This window comes from Camelus dromedarius, chromosome 2 (genome assembly GCF_036321535.1).
Source record: "Camelus dromedarius isolate mCamDro1 chromosome 2, mCamDro1.pat, whole genome shotgun sequence".
NCBI lineage: Eukaryota > Metazoa > Chordata > Mammalia > Artiodactyla > Camelidae > Camelus > Camelus dromedarius.
Window position 1 is genome coordinate 119,182,544 of NC_087437.1, and position 18,835 is coordinate 119,201,378.

Consider the following 18,835-nt stretch of genomic DNA (forward strand, 5'->3'; position numbering starts at 1 on the left):
GTGTGTATTTTATACTTGCAGCTGATTTTCATTTGGCTCTGCCACATCTCAAGGGCTCAGGAGCCAGTCCCAGTCCAGGGGCTCAGGAAATTTTTTTTAAGCAAGAGGGACATTTTCCCACTGGGCACGTACCCTCATGACGATATTGAAAACATTAAGGGGAAAAATCACGAAAGGTTAAAAGCAAACAAGTGAGAGCAATTTTCAGACATGAGCCGCAAACAGTCCTGAAAGATGCTCTGTGGAGGAGGAGGAGGGACATCATGGCCAATAAATTTGTGAAACATCTCAGATTCTCATTCTGGAGTCTTGATACACAATGCACTTTAAAGGCCCGGAGAAGTCCCACAATAAGAATCTACTGAAATGTGTTTAGCCCAGCAGTTCCTGAATTTATCTGCACACACTGATCAGCGTGCTAGAGACTCGCGGTCCCGAGCAGACTCTGGGTGCGTCAGAGGGAGGGAAGGGCCGAGCCCTGCTGGGAGAGGACGGACGCCAGGGCCCAGCCGCCGGTGACTGGCAGGGATGACCTCCAGTTAGTGACTTCCCCTCCGTGGGCCTTGGTTTCCTTGTCCGTACAAAATGAGGGCTGGACTATCTACTCTGAGCTCCCTTCCATCCTGCACAGGCACAATTCTGACGTTCTAGTTCATCATTAGGAGCTTCCTGGAAAGGTGCCTGGGAGGTAAGTCCTCGGAGAGGACTTGCGGTGTCTGCAAATGTCATTATTTCAATCTCACATGACAGCAGTCTTGCCTGGGACACGGTCAGCTTCCTGTAGAAAGTGGGACTCCATCGTCCTTCAGGTTCCAGTGTCCCCGCTGAGGAGTCTGGTGACTTTCTAGCAGGCAAACCTTTTGTTTGAGATGCCCCAGCCCCCGGATCTCTTAGACCCACGGTTGCAGCTCCAGTGACCTGAAGGCTCAGCCAGCCTTGATGCTCAGCACGGACTGGCCTCTTCAGCCTGGCACTCCTGCCCTCTGGACCTCAGATCTTCTTGTGCTATTTCTTTCATAATTTCTCATTTCCTCTTTCTAAACCTCTTAGTTTCACCAGACAACATCGATTTTTCTGATTTTTCGCATCTGATTCTTTAAGAGGATTTCTGAGCAAGGAGGGTGAGAGAGAGGTCTGCACTCTGCTGTCTTAAAAATGGAAACTGAGCTGGCATTGACCTGCTCGGGCTGATAAGAACTCTGACGGGCAGTTACCTTTTTGCTTAACACAAAAGAAGAGGGGAGGTGGTAAGGCCTGACTCCTGGGCCCTTGTAAGACAGACAGGATATTTTAAAACTAGGCACCCTGGGAGCTTTGGTGGTGAGAAGATCTCCACACATTCGCAGCCTAAGAGTGGGAGCACAGTGGGTGGCAGCAGAAGCTGCAGAGAAGAAAGTCCAGAGGGGTCAGATGTGCGGGAGAAAGGGACCCCGGGGGACTGAGGGGGTGGCGGGGGCAGGATCAATGGACAGAACTGAAGCGGCCTGGTCAGAGCAGGGATTTTGTAAACCTCCTCACTAAAATGGGAGCAAGATTGCATTTACAGTTTTGGTCACAATAAAAGGCAAACTTACTATAACCAATTAGCATATATACTTTTTAAACTTACAAAAGACCAAAGGCCTTGAGTTCAAAAACACTGGCAGCACTCCTTCCCAAAGTCAGACTCCTTATCCAGCAGGTAGGGTCCCTCCTCCCTGGGAGCCAGTGGGGAGGAGCGGTTCTCCGCATTACCCCGTGCAGGCCCCTCGCAGGATCGTGACTTAAGGACACTCGACTTGAAACACTTACAACGAGTTTGCCTCCAGCCACACCACGGAGGAAGGCCAGCTTACTGAGGGCTTTCTGATGGCCCCCTCAGGACACTGGTGCTTCAGCTGGAGAAGCAGATGGTGCTTACCACCGAAAACAAGTCAAGCCCAGCCAACAGCATCTCCCAGGTAAAGAAAGGTGTCGCCTCTGAGAAGCCTGAGCTTCAATTTCCTGTACGTTTGCAGAAATATGACCCCACAGGCTCTGCGAGACTCCAGGGGAGGACGCAGAGTTGGGCTTCTTCAGATTTTCTTAGGATGAGAGGCCTCAACTGGGCCGCTGCCATGACCCTGAGCGGCCCCCACCCCATTACAGCCCAGGGTTCCTCTCCACCCCAACTTACCCACGACCAGCTTCCCAGCTTCCATGGACCCTTCCTCTTGCTTCTTCTTGCAGAAGCTTCCTACTTCCATCTGTCAAACTCCTTTAAAGTCTAAGCCAAACGGCCCCTCATCTCTGAAGTCCTCTCGGCCACGCCTGTCACACGGTACACAGGCACGCTGCACCCACTTCCCGACCCCACAGGGGGCCCCACCCCTGCACCCTCCTTAGTACACCCCTCCCTCTGCTGCAGAGCTACACCCCCGGATTATTCCCACCGGCCTCCAACAGAGCTCGCTCATGAAAACAGACAAAAAAGTTTTCAACTGCTCACCTTTACTTTAAACAGCTGCAAGCATATTACAAATATTAACTGCTTAAAATAAAACTATTACGTGGCTCTTCTAAATATGCCTATGGGAATCAAAGCCCTGCAGTGTGATGTCCCTGCCACCCAGTCACAAGGCACACGGACAAGCTCTTCCTCAACAGTCAGGAGGCTCACAGCACTGCTGTCCCCAGCGCCGCCTCCCCGGCCCCCACCACTACAGATGCTAAACTCAACGTGACGTACTTGTGCCTGAAGTGACTACTGACCACACTATAATTATGCACATGGATGAAATCAGTCTTGGTTTCCTGCGACCGTAAGTTTGTGCTCATTTCTTCTGGACTGAGTTAGTTATCCATCCAATAAGTGGGCCGCCACTGGTCAACACGGAAACACCGCACGCACTCGTAAGGGTCACCTGACCGGGAAGCTGTGTCTGAGCAGGTAAACAGGACTTTTCCCCCAATCCATCCACATCTCATGGAATCCCTTTCAACTCTGTTCCTGTTCTTTGTTTTTATGCAAGTGCAGGAAACCTTGCTCCAATGACAAGGAACTGGAACAGAAGAGCTTCGTCACAGCAACCACTTACCCACGACCACATGCCTAGGGTCTCTCATGCCCTGTGGAGTCACTCCCGATGCCCACACATTTGTGGGGACCCAGAGCATCCCACAGCCCACACTGAGACTGGGAATGGGGGTTGCCTTCTGAATAGTGAGAGGAACCCTTCCTCAGGACCGGAGAACTTAAGGAAGGTGAGGACCAGGACCCTGGGCCCTGGGCAAGGGTTTCTCCCACCCCAAGGGGCAGTTCGAAGATGACACAGGCACACGCAGCCTTGATTCCCCCGACCACTCCCCAACCTGCACACCTGTTATCCATACCTCCCGGTGCCCCCTGCCCGCTCTCCAACCAAACCAGCAGCAAGGCCTGCCTCATTTCCCTTTCTGCCTCCACCTAGTTTTGAGGGGAATCTTGTTGGGCCTGGACTCTCCACATGGCAGCCACAGAGTTCTCTCTAAAAGGACACAGACCCTGCTCCACCCCTGCCCAAAGAGCCCAAGGATAAACTCTGAATAGAGTACAGCCCGCGCTGCCCTCCTGCACTTCGCCAACTCAGCCGCCCAAAGCGTGTTGCCACCCCAGGTCCTTTGCACTTGCCATCTGTCTCCCCGTGACACCCTCACCCCAGATCTCCACTGAGGGCCTCACAGCACTGGTCTCCATTCAAATGCCCCCTGCTCAGACAGACCTTTCTAGTCCCAGCTGCCCAAGTGTGCCCTCCCCTGCCCTCCTCCATCTGCCATCCTTCCTGCCTTCTTCTCCAGGCTCTAACACTGCCCACCTCCCTCCCTCCCTCTGGAACATTCGGTCCACCAGGCAGGGCCTTCTCTCTTCTCTGCAACACCCAGCAACTGGTAGCTGCACACTGATTATGTATCTGTTGAACGGACGGCCAATGAACACACGCACACTAATGAGCCCTGGGAGAGGGGCTGGACAGCGCTCATCACACATCACAGCTGTGAAAGGCAGGCTGAGAAAGTGCGTGAGTCGTTGCTCAGGAGCTCGGCCTCTGAAGTCACACGTGCAAGAAACAGTTGCCTTCAGTCTCCCTTAAATCTGCTAAATGGGAGGAGTGTTTTTCTCCTGGCCTTCCACACAGACGACAATATCAAAAGAATGATGGTTGAGAGATACAGCCTAAGCTAACGGAGGTCTTTCTCAGACATAATTATTCCCAGAAAAGCTATTAGCCTTGCAATTGGGGGTGATTTTTGAATTTACGTATTGGTCTCCTGGAAAAAATAACTCCTCCTCCTGCTTACAAAATGGGATCTATTATTGTAGTCTTTGTTGGCAACTCTTCTGCAAAAATATGAATCAAGGTTATCAGGAGAAAAAAACTCTATAAAGGATACATTTTACTGTTTTTCCTTTCAAAATTCAAACTATAGTTCTATTTCCTAACCATTCACCATAGAGCAGTGATGCTAAGGAAATCCAGAGAAGCAGAGTGGAGCAGTGAAAATGTGGAGAGTGTGAAAACGTCCAGGTCTGAAACAAAATACTGTGTTGGTGTGTGCATGCCAGGTGGGGGTGGGGAGAGGCTCACTTATAAATACAAAGTGTCTACATCGCCACACTCTGCAGGCAGTTATCACTGTTGCCTTCTAAGATCTGTTACAAAACCAGTTGCTCATTTACTTTCCATCCTTAAAAATACCTCCAGGAATCAAGTTGGGTTCTCCAAACATATCTGGTGAGTCCAGATTTTATGAGAATGTCTTAAGCAAAAGTGGTTTTTGTGGGTTGGCAGCTTTAAATACGTACATGGGTCATTGTGTCTCTGATCCACACTTGTTTCTACCATTTTAATCTACCCTTGATGGGGAGGCGGCAATTTCTGAGCTTTTGTGGGAAAAAAATCTCATCCACTACATTAAGAGATGAATAAACACACAATAACTATAGGACTATTAAGAGGTGGGTATCTCCAGAATGCACTTCCACTTTTGTCTTCTCAAACTGACCCTTACCGCGAATACCTGCCCCTCTCGCCAGAGGCCACATGGCCAGCTTGTCCACCTGTCCGCGCCGGGGGGGGGGGGGGGCGCCCCTTCCCAGCACAGCCACCCACCCCGACAGCGGGCACATGTCACCTGTCCCTGGATTTCACTACCTCGCCTCTGCCACCCAAGGGTTTACACAAACGGGGCCGAGGGTGCTCTTGGGGGGCCTGGGCAGCCCCATCGCCTGAATCCAGGGATCTGTTTTTCTAACCGCAGGAGTCCGGGGTCCGGGGAGCCTCCCCGCGCGCCCCTGGGGGCTGGGCCCAGGACGGGGAGCGTGACATCACGAGGGACCGTCGGCGACGAGGGCGCCCGGGGGCGGGACCGCGGGCCGGGGGCCGGGGGCGGAGGAGCCCCCCGCGCCGCGCCCACGGGCAAGCGCGGCCCGAGGCCCCGCGCCCAGAGCTGGCCGGCCGGGTGGGCGGAGGGGCCCGCGGCGGGGCCGGCGGCGAGGCCCGCGGCGGGCGGGCGGGCGGGCGGCGCGCAGGGCGATCCCGGAGCGGCTCCGGGAAATCCAGCCGGGTTTTGACTCCGATCGCCCACGGTGCCCGCAGCCGGCAAATGTAACAAAGAACAGGCGGCATGGCGGCTGGACCGGGGCGGGCGGCGGGCCGGGCGGGGCCGGGGGCGGCGGGCCGGGCGGGCGCGCGCGGGGGCGGCGGGCCGGGCCAGGCCGGGGCGGCGCGCGCGGGGGCGGGCGGCGGGCGCGGGGCCCGGGCTTTACCTGCCTTTGGAATGTGCAGAGCGGGATCGGATCCGGACTCCGGGTTGCGATCCGCTCCGGAAACTGCGCAGCACCGGAAGCCGCGGGGCGGCGGCGGGGCATTGTGGGAGTTGTAGTTCTCTACGGGCGGCGCGGGCGGCGTGGACGCGGGAGCCGGCTAGAGGGCGGCGTGGACGCGGAGCCGGCGGCTTGGGCCGGGAAGCGGACGGCCTGGACGGGGAAACGGGCGATGAGGAGGGGGAACAGTGGAGCGGACCGCACGGACCGGGAGCGGGCGAGAGGGCGGCGTGGACGCGGAAGCGGGCGGTGTGGACGGGGAGCGGGTGAGAGGGCGGCTGGACCCGGAGCGGCAGCCTGGACGGGGAAGCAGGCGGTGTGGACGAGAGAGCGGAGGAGCGGTGGGAGTGGACGGGGAAATGGGCGATGTGGAGGGGGAACGGGGAAGCGGGCAGCACGGACCGGGAGCGGGCGGGAGGGCGGCGTGGACAGGGAAGCGGAAGGCATGGACCGGAGAGCAGCAGGGCGCGGGTCGTATGGACGGAGAAGGCGCACAGACGGCTGGAGCAGGAGCGGATGCGGAGGATAGGGGAGGGGGACTGCGGAGCCCGTGCACGGGGGGAGCCGGAGTGGCATAGACAGGGCAGTGGCAGGGCGCGAGGGGATGCACAGGGCAGTAGCGAGGCGTGGACGGGGTGAGCGGGTCGCGTGGATCCGGATCGGCCGGGAGAAGCGGGCCGGCTTGCGGCTGCCCTTTCCCCGGGGCTGTAAGGGGCGTCTGGTGCCCACGTGCAGCCCCTTCCTCGGTAGCGCAGCCGCATCCCGCGACCCACGACAGCAACGCGCTGGCAGCTAGCACGGGTATCCTCCCCCCACCCCGTACCTTTCGTCTGATGGCCACGTCAAGCCTTAATTTCCTTTTAGAGAGTTGGGTGGGAGAGGGAGTCGAGTTTTTCTTTAAAATAGGTCTAAGATTTGCTGCCTAATCGTAATGATTTGTGAATTTAGCCCACGGGCTGCTGCGGTCATCTTTCTGTCCACTTAATAAACGCTTACAAGCGCTTGCTTTGCCTCCCTCCCCCTCCCGCCCCCACCCCCAAGCCCCCGAAGTAGAGGAGGGCCGGCAGCTCGCTGGGGAGTGGAGACCAGGCATTTCAGTCCAGAGGGAGTGAGTTCCGTAATCCCCGCCTTAACCGCTACCCGACACTGCCATGTGAAAAGTTGGGACGTGAACCCGGGGTGCGAAATTGAGGCCAGACCGCTCCCTGGCATTGAGTGTTTCTACCTCCTCTTGCCTCCCAAATTCGGGGGCTTGGGTGGGCACTTGACTCCCACCATTCAGTGGACAAGAGACCACGGGGTATTAGAAATATGGGGGCTAGAAGGATCATTTATCTAGTCCTGCGCTGTCACATTCAAAGATGTAAGCTGTCTTGTTCATTTTTGCCTGGCAAAAGCCTTCATTAATAAAGTCAGGGGATGAAATGGGGGAAATGATTTGAAACTGATATTAGAAAGGATTCGTCCCCCTCATACATGTAAAGCTCTGAAGAATCGATAAGAAAAAGATAAATAACTGAAAAATGAACAGTCTACAGACCATTCACAGAAGAGAAAATACAGTGGCTCTTAAGCATGTGAGATGCTAGTCAACTATTACTGTAATAAGAGAAAGCAAAATTATGGTGAGATAATTGTTACCTATTACATTAGTAAAGACTTTTAAAGTTTAATAGCATGACTGTGAAGAGACTGTAGAGAAACACGCAGTCTCATCCTTTCCAAGTGGGAGAATTGATGAACAGCCTCTGCCCTGGCCATTTATTAATATCCATAGAAATTCAAGGTGCACATAGCCTTTGGTGCAGGAGCCCCACCTGTAGGAATCTGTCCCACAGCCAGACTCACTTGTGTGAACTGGTTTGCGTATGAGGTTGGTCGTAAGTACCCACTGGAAGGGCAGGTCCACAGGGAGCGGGAGAGAGCCCGCCCGCCTAGCGCGATGCGCTGCTGGGCTCATCTCCCCACCCCACCCTGTCCCAGGACATCCTGCAGTGGCTTCCCAGGGCACTCACAGGTAGGTCTGAACTGTGGCCTCCCACACCTTGTTGATCACCTCACCTGTGGTCCCTCACCTGCACCCTGCTCGTGCCCCACCCAGCTGTGAAATCCCAGCCTCCCTCCGGCCTTCTGTTCTCAAGATCTTGGAACACAGTCCCAGGTTCCCCACCACCATTTCCCCATCATTCAGGTCTTTGCCCAAATGCACACCAACTCCCAGGAGCCCCAAACTGACCACAATGGCCAACTTGCACCGCCTCTCCACCTACACAGCCCTCTAGTGACTTCACTTACAATTCTCATGCCCAGATGGCTGGTTCTCTGGTCTCTGCACACCAAATAGGTACTGGCATTTGTGCACGAAAGCAGGTCATTTACAGGAAAAAGTGATAGGTCAGAGCAAGAGTGAAGAACAAAGCAGGCAAGACCTCAACCCACCTAAAGCCATTTCTCATGGCAATGCGCGCAGCACAGGGCTGGGGTCCACGTTCCCAAATGCCATTGCATCTTCAAAAGAGTTCTGAGAGTGTTCAGAATTTTTCAGCTATGAGGGCTGGAAATAATTCCTTTTAAGGCAGATTTATATCCAAAATCTAAAGTTAAAAAAGTTGTGTCGCTCAGAGTTGCTGAAGGTGCCAAATTCTCATTGATAGCAAATGCAGCAGGAATTCCCTGAATCCCAGGCAGAAAAACCATCCATAAAGGATGTTACTGAGGCAGTTGGAGAAATGTGAATACGGACTGTGAAGCTAGATAATAGTGTTGCATTAATGTCAAATTTCCTAAGCATGATAACTGCATTGAATTATAATAATGAGGATGCCTGGGTTCTTAGAAAAATGCCTTCTGAAGAATTTAGGGTGAAAAATGAAGCCTTCAAACTACAATTGATTGATCGAAAGATGATTGGATAGAGCAAATGTAGCAAAACTAGTGAATCTAGGTGAAGGTATGTAGGTTATTCTGTAGGCTTGAAATTTTAAAAAATTTACTGAGAGGATTTTAAACAGAAGAGCTTCAGTTAGTGGATTTTCCTTCCCAAACAGACTAGCTGTGGCACTAAGATGTAATCACTCTGCCCTGTGGCGCCACGCTGGGGGTGATGCTCTCAGCCTGTCACTGGCCTGCCTTACACGTGGGCTTTCCAACTAATGTGTCTCATCAGCTCTGGTTTGTCGTTAATTTAAATACAAACCTCCTTTGTCAGGGGATGTCACAGATGCACACATCCTAAGATGCTCCTCTACATCACGTCTAGCTTTTGTTTTCAGTCTGGCTTAATTCTTGCCCATCCAGAGAAAGAGGGACATAATCAGCAAATAATCTAATTCCTGCTATGAGCAAAGTAGCGCGTTCCATCATTCTCACCTGTAACAGCGCGTTAAAGTTCAGGAAAGTCTATATGAGGCCACAGTCCTCTGTCTCTCCATTTGACACAAGGTAGAGACTCGTGGTCACGAGCAGGGATTCTCCAGCCAGACCGCCTGCGCTCAGATTCTGGTTCTGCCCTTAGCAGCTTTGTGAACTTGGGCAAGTTTCCTTAACCCCCTTGTGCCTCAGTTTCCTAACCCGTAAAACTGAACCGGATCATCACTCAAAGAGTGTAGGAGTCAACACGTGTCAAACACTTTGAAAAATCCCTGGCACGCTGTAAGTGCTCAGTTAGGGTTAATTATTATCACTGTGATCGCTAGTCTTTCTCTCCCAGTATTTCTCTAAAACACCAAGTAGCCCAAAGCCTGAGCAAGCACCGCCTTGACTGCAAATGCTGGTGACATCAGTGTAGTCAGCAGTTCTGAATGCCCGGCACAGGCAGGGCACAGCTTGGCAGTTTGCAGGCCCTGACACAGGGCGGAGGTGAGCTGTGGGCGAGGTGAGAGAGTCTCCATGGGAAGAGGGTCTGGCCTGCAGCTTTCCCTGAGGGCAGGCGCTGCGCTAGCCCATCCATCCTGGTGTCCAGTCCTCCGTGGTGAGCCAGCTGCCTTTCTTTTTTATGAACTACTTATTAACATACACGCACAGTGCCTTGTATTTGCAGGGGGAGACTGAGGTCAAGAACAGCATGTTTTTTGTCCTGTGCACGCCCTCCAGGTCCAGCTCTGACCCTGGGCCCGATGAGTGGGGCAGGATGGGTATAAGCAGACTTCCCGGACAAGCTTATTTATATAAAGCTTCCAGCTGATGCCCATTACTGCTCTAAGCGGGCATCACCCGGAACCCAGGGGATACGGGCACTTACATTCTTACCAGGGTACAAGTCTACGAGAGAGTGAGAGGGGCCAAGTGATAGGGACTGCAGGGTGCTGATGGAAGCGCCCTGGGCATCCTTGGTGGCCAGGCACCTCACGGAGAAGGCAGGGCTTGTGTTCGGTTAGATCATGAGAATGGGGAGGGGTGTGCGCTGGAGACAAGGGGGTCGCATTCCAGAATGACCAAGGTGGCTTGGGCTGTGTAAATGGGACTGGCACGAACACGGCGCGCACCTACAAGTGGCCGGCAGGAGGTCGGGTTAGGGAAGCCGGCCATCCAGCAAGTCCATCCACACTCCTCCTGGAGGGTCAGCACAGAGTGGACCGCCGGCCACACAGGAAGCAGCAGTTCCAGCCCAGGCCCCGGGACACCTTAATCCCAACCAAGATGCCGTGCCATGGCCACCGTCCACGTCCAGAGCAGACTCTGGAATCCAAGCCCTGCTAATGCTGGGGCTCTCCACGGGGAGACTCTTCCTTGGAAATGCACAGTGTGCATCAGACGTGGCTCCCAAGTGACCACTCCACCTCCTAAAGGATGGGCATGGTTGGGACCTCTGAGAGAAGGGCCGGGGGCCAGGACCCTGATCTCTAAGTGCTGGGCCCCTGGGCAGAGCAGGGGGGATGAAACTGAAGGAAACTGATCACCAAAAAAGAGACAGGAGGCCTGCGGGGCTGGCACAAGACACCCCAGCCCTCCTGGGACCCTGCCTAGCACCTGCCCCTCCAACCTCACGCTGCACCCACCCTTGGGTGACCGCTGGGGCGGGGCGATAACAACGAGGTGATGGAGGGATGAAGGCTTCACTCGCGAGGGGATAGCACTCCTCAGAAGGTTCCTGGGGGTCACACGGGGTCACACGGCCGCTAGGGCACCCAGGGCAAGCAGCCCATGACTGGTAGCGGCTACAACTCACCAGGACCCGGAAGCTCACTGGACACCTTGGCTTTCTAGCACGTGATTTTACCCCCAGGCCTCAAACAGGCGCTGAGTAACTGAAAGATCCTGTAAGACCGTTAGCAGGAGGGCTCTTCCGTGATGCCCGCTGACCGTGGCGGCCACATGCAGTGACCGCCGAGGCGCCTGATGAAAGACGCCGGTTCTGGGACCCTCAGAGAGGCTGCTGGGCTGCGGGGACAGCACAGGACTCAGCACAAACAACTCGGTGTCTAGTGTTCTGTGTGCCCCTTTATTTCCTTCAAAGACCATTCGTGTTCCAGCCACATCTCCGAACGAACCCAGCCGCACAGGGTCGACGCGGGCTGCGGACCGCGCTGCCCGGGATACAGTTGTCGTTTTGTACATGCATCACGACACGGGTCATCAGGTCAAACCTCTCCACATACCTGGACCGCCTTTTATTTTCTTTAAAAATATGTAGCTTTGATATGATATTGGGGGAAAAAACCCACAAGCCTAAATTATAAATGGCACATCGCTGGCTAGCTGGGAGGTGAGTGAACGGTGAACGGGGCGAGGTCATGTTACCTCGACTGCCTCCTCACACGCAAAGTAGGAGTGCCAAAAAAAAGGAACCGGATAGCTGTAACCTGAGTTTGCTGCGCAGGACTTAGCAGTGTTGGTGTCCCCGTGCCGCTGGCTTTGGTCATCACACCTTGGTGGGTTTGAGGGGGTGGAGGCAGGGTCTGCTGTCAGGGTCCAGGCCAGTGCTGAGACCCGTCCTCCATCTGGTAGAGTTAAATGTTCTGACTTCCAGCGTCCACCAACTCATGCTGTGAGGTTTCAAGACCAAGAATGGTGAGATTATAAATCAGAAAACATTGGAATTTTGTGGCAGCTGCGTAAATTCATCTTTTCCTTTCTGCTCAAGAAGAAAAATTTGCAGCTTCTAGAGATGTGGCCAGTAAAACCAATCAGAAACCTAGGCAGGCGCCCAACTTGTGATTGGCTGGTGGTGATGGGCTGGGGAGCCATCTCTGGGAATCCAGTGCTGCTTTTGACCTTCAACTTGAGACCTGGATTTAAATAGTGCTGGGTCTAAACCTTCTTCCTCACAGCAGGTTTCACCTGGCATGATGGTGAGATGGGTACTTCTGTAAATGCCGTGAAAACACACACACTTAAAGGTCCATTTCATTCCTCCACAGAGAACACAGGCGCGTCCTTATACGAACCAGAGTGCTGCCAGCTTGTTAACCCCAGCGTGAGCAGCTGGTTCCAGACATCCAGACACACGTTAATATCAGTGTTCAGGAGAAATAGCTTTTAAAACACCACTCTGCAAAAATTTCATGAAGACCAAAACCAAAAGCCCTCAAACCACTCCGGCATGTGAAAAAGGTAAGGGAATAAGGTGACTCACAAATTAGCACGTTTTGTATTCGGTGTGCCATCCTAGTTGACGTTCGGCCTTGGCGACACTGACTTTAACATAAATACCCTACACCACTTAAAAAAACAAACCTGGGTCCACAGCTCGGGAAGGAACCGTTCGCAGCAGCGGTGCAGCCCATGTTGTCACGGTGCTCTCCTGACCCCGCTTTTCTGTTTGCTTGTCGTATCTCCTGCTCCGTTAGTGACCTCCGTAACTTCCGGAAAAGCCATCTGACTGTGGCTATGTCTGTGCGTCCTGGGGGTGAGCTTCTGGATCCACTCAGATGTACCAGCTTCCCCAAGTACACCCTGCGGGCACGAACGTCTCCCCGGCGACACTCTCCCTCGTGTTACTCCCCGTGCTCCTCACACACCGGGCGGACGCAGGTCCCCCGACACCGTCCCAGGACCCCAGAGAGGTTTCCAGTCACGAGGGGCCTGAGAGCAGAGCTCTTGAGGAAGGTGTTAAACGGTGAACTGGACGCTCACGGAGTCAAACAGGAGTGGGAATGGCTAAGACATTTTTTAGAGCGAGAAAGTTGAATCTAAAACCCCAACATCTTCACGCTCGAATAAATGGAATCCAGCTGAATTTCAAAATCAAATGAACAAAAACCTGTACTAAAAACCTCTAATCAGTACCTGAAATTCGAATTAAACTAGAATCAATCCTGGAATGTCACGGCTCTGCTGACCAGGAGAGAGAACAATGATTCGTCAAGTCAAACAGAACATGAAAAAAACCGTTGGTTCCACAAGCCTAGCAGGGACTGCTGACCTGTGGGGACTAACTTGGTGGTAACACACGACAGTTTGGACAGCCGGGTGCTAGTTTACAATGATTACAATTGAAATATAACCTTTAAAAGCAAAATATGGTGAAAAAGTCATTTTACAGTCACTTGATAATTCTTGGGACACCTAAGAATTTTTAAGAATGTATTTAAAAATAAAATTCTTAATGTAGTTTTCTAATCTCGTCCTCAAAAAAAAAAAAAAAAAAAGAAGAAAAGACGAAATTCTGCAATTTTGGTTTTTACAAAGGTTTTCGTTCCCCCACAGCTCGATTACCCCGAAATATCTGCTTAAGGATTAACAAAAGCACCCGGAAGAAGGGACGCTCTCAATTTCACACCCGTGACGGAAGCCACATTTTCCTAGTAGACTTTAAATCTTATTGGAGGAAAATGAATCTTACTTAACACCTTTCACCCTGATGACAAGTGTTCTTTAATAAGCACGTCCCCTAAAAGTGGCTCTTCCAGAAGGAATGGACGATGTGAGAATTGTGAATGAAACCTGGCAGAAAGGCGCGCTGATGAGGAAAGTGGTTTGGAAGACACACGGGGGTAGTGAAGTCCTGTGTCAAGCTTACCGTTTTTGTCCACTGGCAGTCAAAGCAAGAGCATCCCAAGCTGTGATAAGCACACCGTCCACAGCCGATTCCGACCCGCTCATAAAAAGGACCTGATGCACATTTGGCTCATTTGTTACTGAACTTCCATTCCTAAGACTCACACCTGAGACATGAAGTAATTTCCTCTCTTGCCCTGAAAGTACTTGGTTTCAGCTATTGGCAACGTTTGGCAAACCTACCTCGGACAAAAGAAAAACCATGCACATGTGGGTAGCAGGTCCTACGAGCTGTCGCTCACTGCCCCTAACGTCCTCCAACAGGCTCGCGGCTCTCGTTCGCGAGGATGCCGACGGCATGAGAACGTCCATGTGTTGACGGCTCTGTTGCTATTATTAGAGCTTTTGATGCTGTAGAGAAAAATGTAAAAACCACATAAGAATTAATACATCTCCCACTTGCAAATAGGCTCAAAGTAAACAGTAAACTTAGAAAAGTGTTCAGCATAATATGCATAGAATATATTTAGTATTTGCATAATTTTTCAAGTTATATGGCTAATATCAAAGGCAAATGTCTTCCTACATTTGTCTGAGTGTTTCCGTTCCTACAGCAACTTCTGTTTCCCAAAAGTCCTGCCTCTGTCCCACCTCTCAGTACTCAGTACTCGCAGGCGGGCTGCACTTTTTATTCTGAGCAGCCCGTTCGGAGAGCTGACCATCCATTCTGTTCACAGTGACAGCACAGAGGGAGCCTCCTCATTGTGACGCGATCCAGGCACGGACCTAAAATGACACCTGTTAGAGCACAGAGGGCGGACGTCAGGGCCCTCGACCTGCCCGTCCACAGTCCACCAGAGGGAGTTTTGTGGGTCCCCCTGTAAATACGCCTCTCGCGTTTAACTTCCACCCTCACACGTGAGCACAGCCCGCGCGGTGGAGCTGCTGGGTCTCGTGGCTTCTGGTGGCAAACGGCTTTGTCAGTTCTTTCTTGGGGAGATCTCCTGGCTGGAGACTCAGATTTTTTTTCCCCCTTTAAAAGATGAAATTGTTGGAAAAAACCCAGCTAGAGCTGGCGGCCGTCTGACAGCTGGCTGGCCCTCCTGCGGGGTCCCGGCGGGTGGTTCCGGTGGGTGCGCGTCTGCAGCATTGGCGGTGCAGGGGGCTACGGGCAGGGGTCCATGGGGACGCTGTTCACGGTGCCCTGGCCCCTATGCCTGGACAGCAGCTTCTTGTTCAGGATCCGGGCAAGGGTCGCCCCCTTCCTCCGCGCCCCCTCCGGCTGCTGCAGGAACACGAGGTCGTTGTGTGACTGGCTCAGGCCGGGGTCCTTCTGCTGGTGCCGCCGGCGGAAGAACAGCTTGGCGCCTTTCCTAAAAATCCCTCCTGCAAGAGCAAGGCACAGGGTCAGGGTGCTGGGCGAGGGACGCCGGGCGACGAGCCCGGGGGAAGAAAGAGGGCAGCGCAGACGACTCTAATGAGGAAGGTGAGCCCTCGCTGCTGGCACCACAAAGACAGCTGGAGTCTGGTGTGTGCACAGCACTCAGGCTTCCAAGGCACAGAGAGAAGCTTAAAACGCGAACGCGGGAGCAGTGAGGTGCGCTGTCCTTGGGGTCCATTCCCAGGGCAGGCACTCAGATCCGGACTTCCTGGTGTCCCGCAGCCTACCCACTCCCCTTCATTTAGACGGGCATAAAGGAGTGCCATGCGCCCCAGAAAGGGTGCTCACGCCACTAAAGCCAGATGAAGGGCTCTGAGAACAGTGGTGTCCACTTTCTTGGGGAAGTTAAATTACACTTATTCTTCTGGGGGGTAAGAGCTCTCTGACTCCAGATCCAACGTACATCAGGCTGAGTCACAGGAAATGTCTTTCACTCGATCACGGTTGACCTACAGAGCCTCTGCTCCGTCTGCTGCTTTGACCTGTCTGTGTATGATGTCCAGCAGTGGGACGTGGAATAGAGGCAACTCAGCAGAGGCAGTAATTTCAACAGCAACGGTTCCAAGAAGGTCAAACGCAAGCCCGCGCAGCAGCGGCCGGAACCCACTCACCCGCTGACACCTCACACATTAGCTCAACGTGCTATTGACAAGGCCCGGCAAGGTCCGGAGGCCTTTCCAGCCGGGCTGTGAGATCCATTATCATTTGCCTGAAGGTGTTGATGACTTTGAAAGAAGACATACCTGACCGTCAGAACAAGGAGCTTTAGGGCGAATTCAGCAATTTATTCTTTTCATAACACAGATCCAACAGATACTGCGATAGCACGACACACACAGATAGCCATCCAGGCTTATTCAGACGGGAGGCTGCAGGACATCGCCTTGTTCTCCGTGAAATGCTCGGACAATGTGGAATCTGACCCCGCCCCTCCCCGGACCTTTGCGTGATTGCCACTCATCGCCAGGGACTTTAAGAGGCCACTTCCTAGACCTTGCCTCGGGGAGGAGCTCCCCTGACCTGCCTGCCCGGTGAAGCAGCAGAACTCAGAGACTCAACAGCTCCGAGGAATGGGCCCAATTTAATTTGGTCAAAGCTGCCAAAAAGACTTTTTTCTCCTTTTCTCTCTGGACACAATCAACCTATCACGAAAACTCTGGACATTTTTTACGACTATCTACAGTCGGAAGGCAGCGTGCAGGGGGTTTCAGGGCGGCAAGGAAGGGAACGGAACAGGAGGGTGAGTACAGAAGTGTCACTGGCTTTGCTCCTGTCACAGGCCTGACAGGCTGCATTCCCGGGGCTGTTCCCATCCCTGTAAGGTGCAGCGTATCCCAAAGGAATCACCAGTTAGGGGTGTGTTACGGCAGGAACCATCACCGACAGGGCAGGACTGCAGAGTCTGGCTGGTGGGGCGGATGCAGTGATGCCCACTGGTGAAGCACTCAGCTTATCAAATGCCCCGGGGCCTCCCAGCCCGACCAGAACCTCAGGTTGGGGGAACCTGGGAGGCATTTCTGACCTACAGGTATGTGCTTTAGGTTGAGCTTGGAGCTCCCAACCAGCACCTAAGTGTGGGGCTGTCACATCGGAGCAGAGGGGAGGAAGGAAGGTCTGGGGGATCCACTCGGTTAACATGGACTCTCCAACCCCACGCCCCACCCCGATCTCCCCAGGGGGAGGGAGCGTGGGCAGGGGAACAGACCATTCCAGCCTCGGGTCAGCTGCACAGCTAGGGATGTGGAGGCCGGGCAGTGAAGATCTCTTGGGGAAGCCGCCACCTGTACAGCCCACTTCACGTCCCTGCGCTGAACTTCAGGCGGGGACTGGAGCCAGGGTCTGCAGCGTGAGCAGGGGCGGTGTTACAGGTTGGGTCATGTCCCTCCCAAATTCCTATGTTGGGGGCCTCAGTACGTGACTTTATTTAGAGATGTGGTTATTACAGAGGCGATGAAGTTACAGTGAGGTCATCAGAACAAGCCCAGTCCAATATGACTGGTGTCCTTATAAAAAGGGGACATCTGAACAGACAGGCACACAGGGAGACACCCTGAGAAGATGACGGCAGAGATCGGGGTGATGCTTCTAGAAGCCAGGGAACCCCAAAGATGGTTAACCCCCAGAAGCTGGGGGAGAGATTCTCCCACTCAGCCTCCGGAGGAGCCAGCCCTGCCCAGACCTTGGTCTTAGATGCCCGGCCTCCGGAATTGAGAGAGAAGAAATCTGTCGTTTAAACCACCCCGTCTGTGGTTACGGCCACCCCAGGAATCCAGAAGGGGGAGGGGAGGTATGACTTCAGATGAGGGTCCTGAAGCGCCGGCCACGTCCTCCTGTTTATCCTTGGACCCTGGATGCCACGAGGAAGATCGAGGCAGGGGGCTCACAGCAGAGTGGTGTTCTCAGCCCCAAGACATGCTGGAGGCGGGCGGCAGCCTTTTAAAACTGCAGATGGCCGGGCCCAGCTGTGCAGAATCTGATGTGATGGGCTCTGGGGACACACTCTGACATCAGCACCTTCTAGGGGATCCCAGGTCCCTCTAGTGCAGCTGGAAACCACTGCCGGGGTCAGGTCAGATGCCATCAGCGCCTGGAGTGCGGGACCTCATTGCTAAGGACGCAGACGTCAGCCCCGGGACCAGACCGGAGAGCAGAAAGTTGGCAGCACGTTCACTTCCCTTCACTTGGTTTTGTGATGCCCTCCATGTTTAGATGTCTCAGGGGTGCTGCGTGGGATGGGGGGCAGGGGACGAGGGCAGCCCGCCCTGCGGGCACAGCACCTGCTGCCGGGAAGTCCAGCTCTGCACCGGACTGAGAGAGAAGCCAGAACGTGGGGCCAGGCCGGGGGTGGCTGCGCTCAGACCTCTTCCCAAAGGGACTCTGCACGCATCCGAGCCATCGCTTTAGGTTGTTTAAATGACGTTGTGCTTTAAATGCCTAAACTTCAAATTCTTGCCCCAGGAAGTTAAAACATCAAGGACTTCCCCCCTGGGAACAGAGCTGGCAGAGCAGGGAGACCATCTGCCACGTCGTTTAAATGACTGCTGGTGGCTTCACCCACGTCCAAGGCCTGCCTGCTCCCGGAGCATCCCTGCTCCAGCCAGCTGCATGCCTGCAGATGTGCACTGCCCCTACAGGCCCGCAACGGGGTCTCTCTGTTCTTCGTCCTCACTCACGCCCTCTGGAACGGGCGTGCGGCGGGGTCAGCTCTGCCTGTTCAGTGTTGATGCTGGGACAGGATGACGCCACATGTACCCAGGTGCAAATCGTCCCGAAGTCATCTGCATGGCTCAGCAGGCCTGCGCTCCCCTAACTTGACACGACTTGTCAAGGCTTCTGGGGGACATCGGTTCTTGGACAGAGAAGAGTCATGTGAGGGGAGGGATGGAGGTTTGCAAATTAGAGGCCCCGAGCCCTGCTTACGTCTGGACAACCTCTGAGGGTGACCTCATCCCTCGCTGACAAGTGAGGAAGCAGAGACTCGGAGATGCGATGTGCTTTGTCCTACCGACGGGAGCCCAAGTTGCAAAGCTGGGCTGTCACTCCTGGTCTTCAGTGCTGCTAAGGATGGTGTCTGAGCTGGAAGGGGTGGGGGTCTGGAGGTCCCGTCCGTGGGCAGCCACTGGAGAGGCCTCCGG

At 54.0% G+C, this 18,835-nt stretch overlaps 2 protein-coding genes across 6 annotated transcripts in view; both read right to left on the minus strand.

The window, feature by feature from the left end:
- Positions 1–5,835, minus strand: part of PRDM15 (PR/SET domain 15) — a 50,086-nt gene extending 44,251 nt beyond the window's left edge. The window contains exon 1 of one of the 2 annotated variants that reach the window (XM_064476142.1): positions 5,765–5,835. The gene's annotated coding sequence lies outside the window, so the exon portion shown is untranslated. The remainder of the gene's footprint in view (positions 1–5,764) is intronic. The other variant, XM_031459931.2, reaches the window with a different exon arrangement.
- Positions 5,836–11,242: 5,407 nt separating this feature from the next.
- Positions 11,243–18,835, minus strand: part of C2CD2 (C2 calcium dependent domain containing 2) — a 54,032-nt gene continuing 46,439 nt past the window's right edge. For 2 of the 4 annotated variants that reach the window (XM_031459945.2, XM_064476160.1), the window contains one exon: positions 14,260–15,145. In XM_031459945.2, the coding sequence (XP_031315805.2) occupies positions 14,925–15,145 (221 nt within the window). In that variant the 3' untranslated portion in view covers positions 14,260–14,924. Of the gene's footprint in view, positions 14,171–14,259; positions 15,146–18,835 lie in introns of those variants that run through there. The other 2 variants (XR_010376790.1, XM_064476157.1) reach the window with 2 other exon arrangements.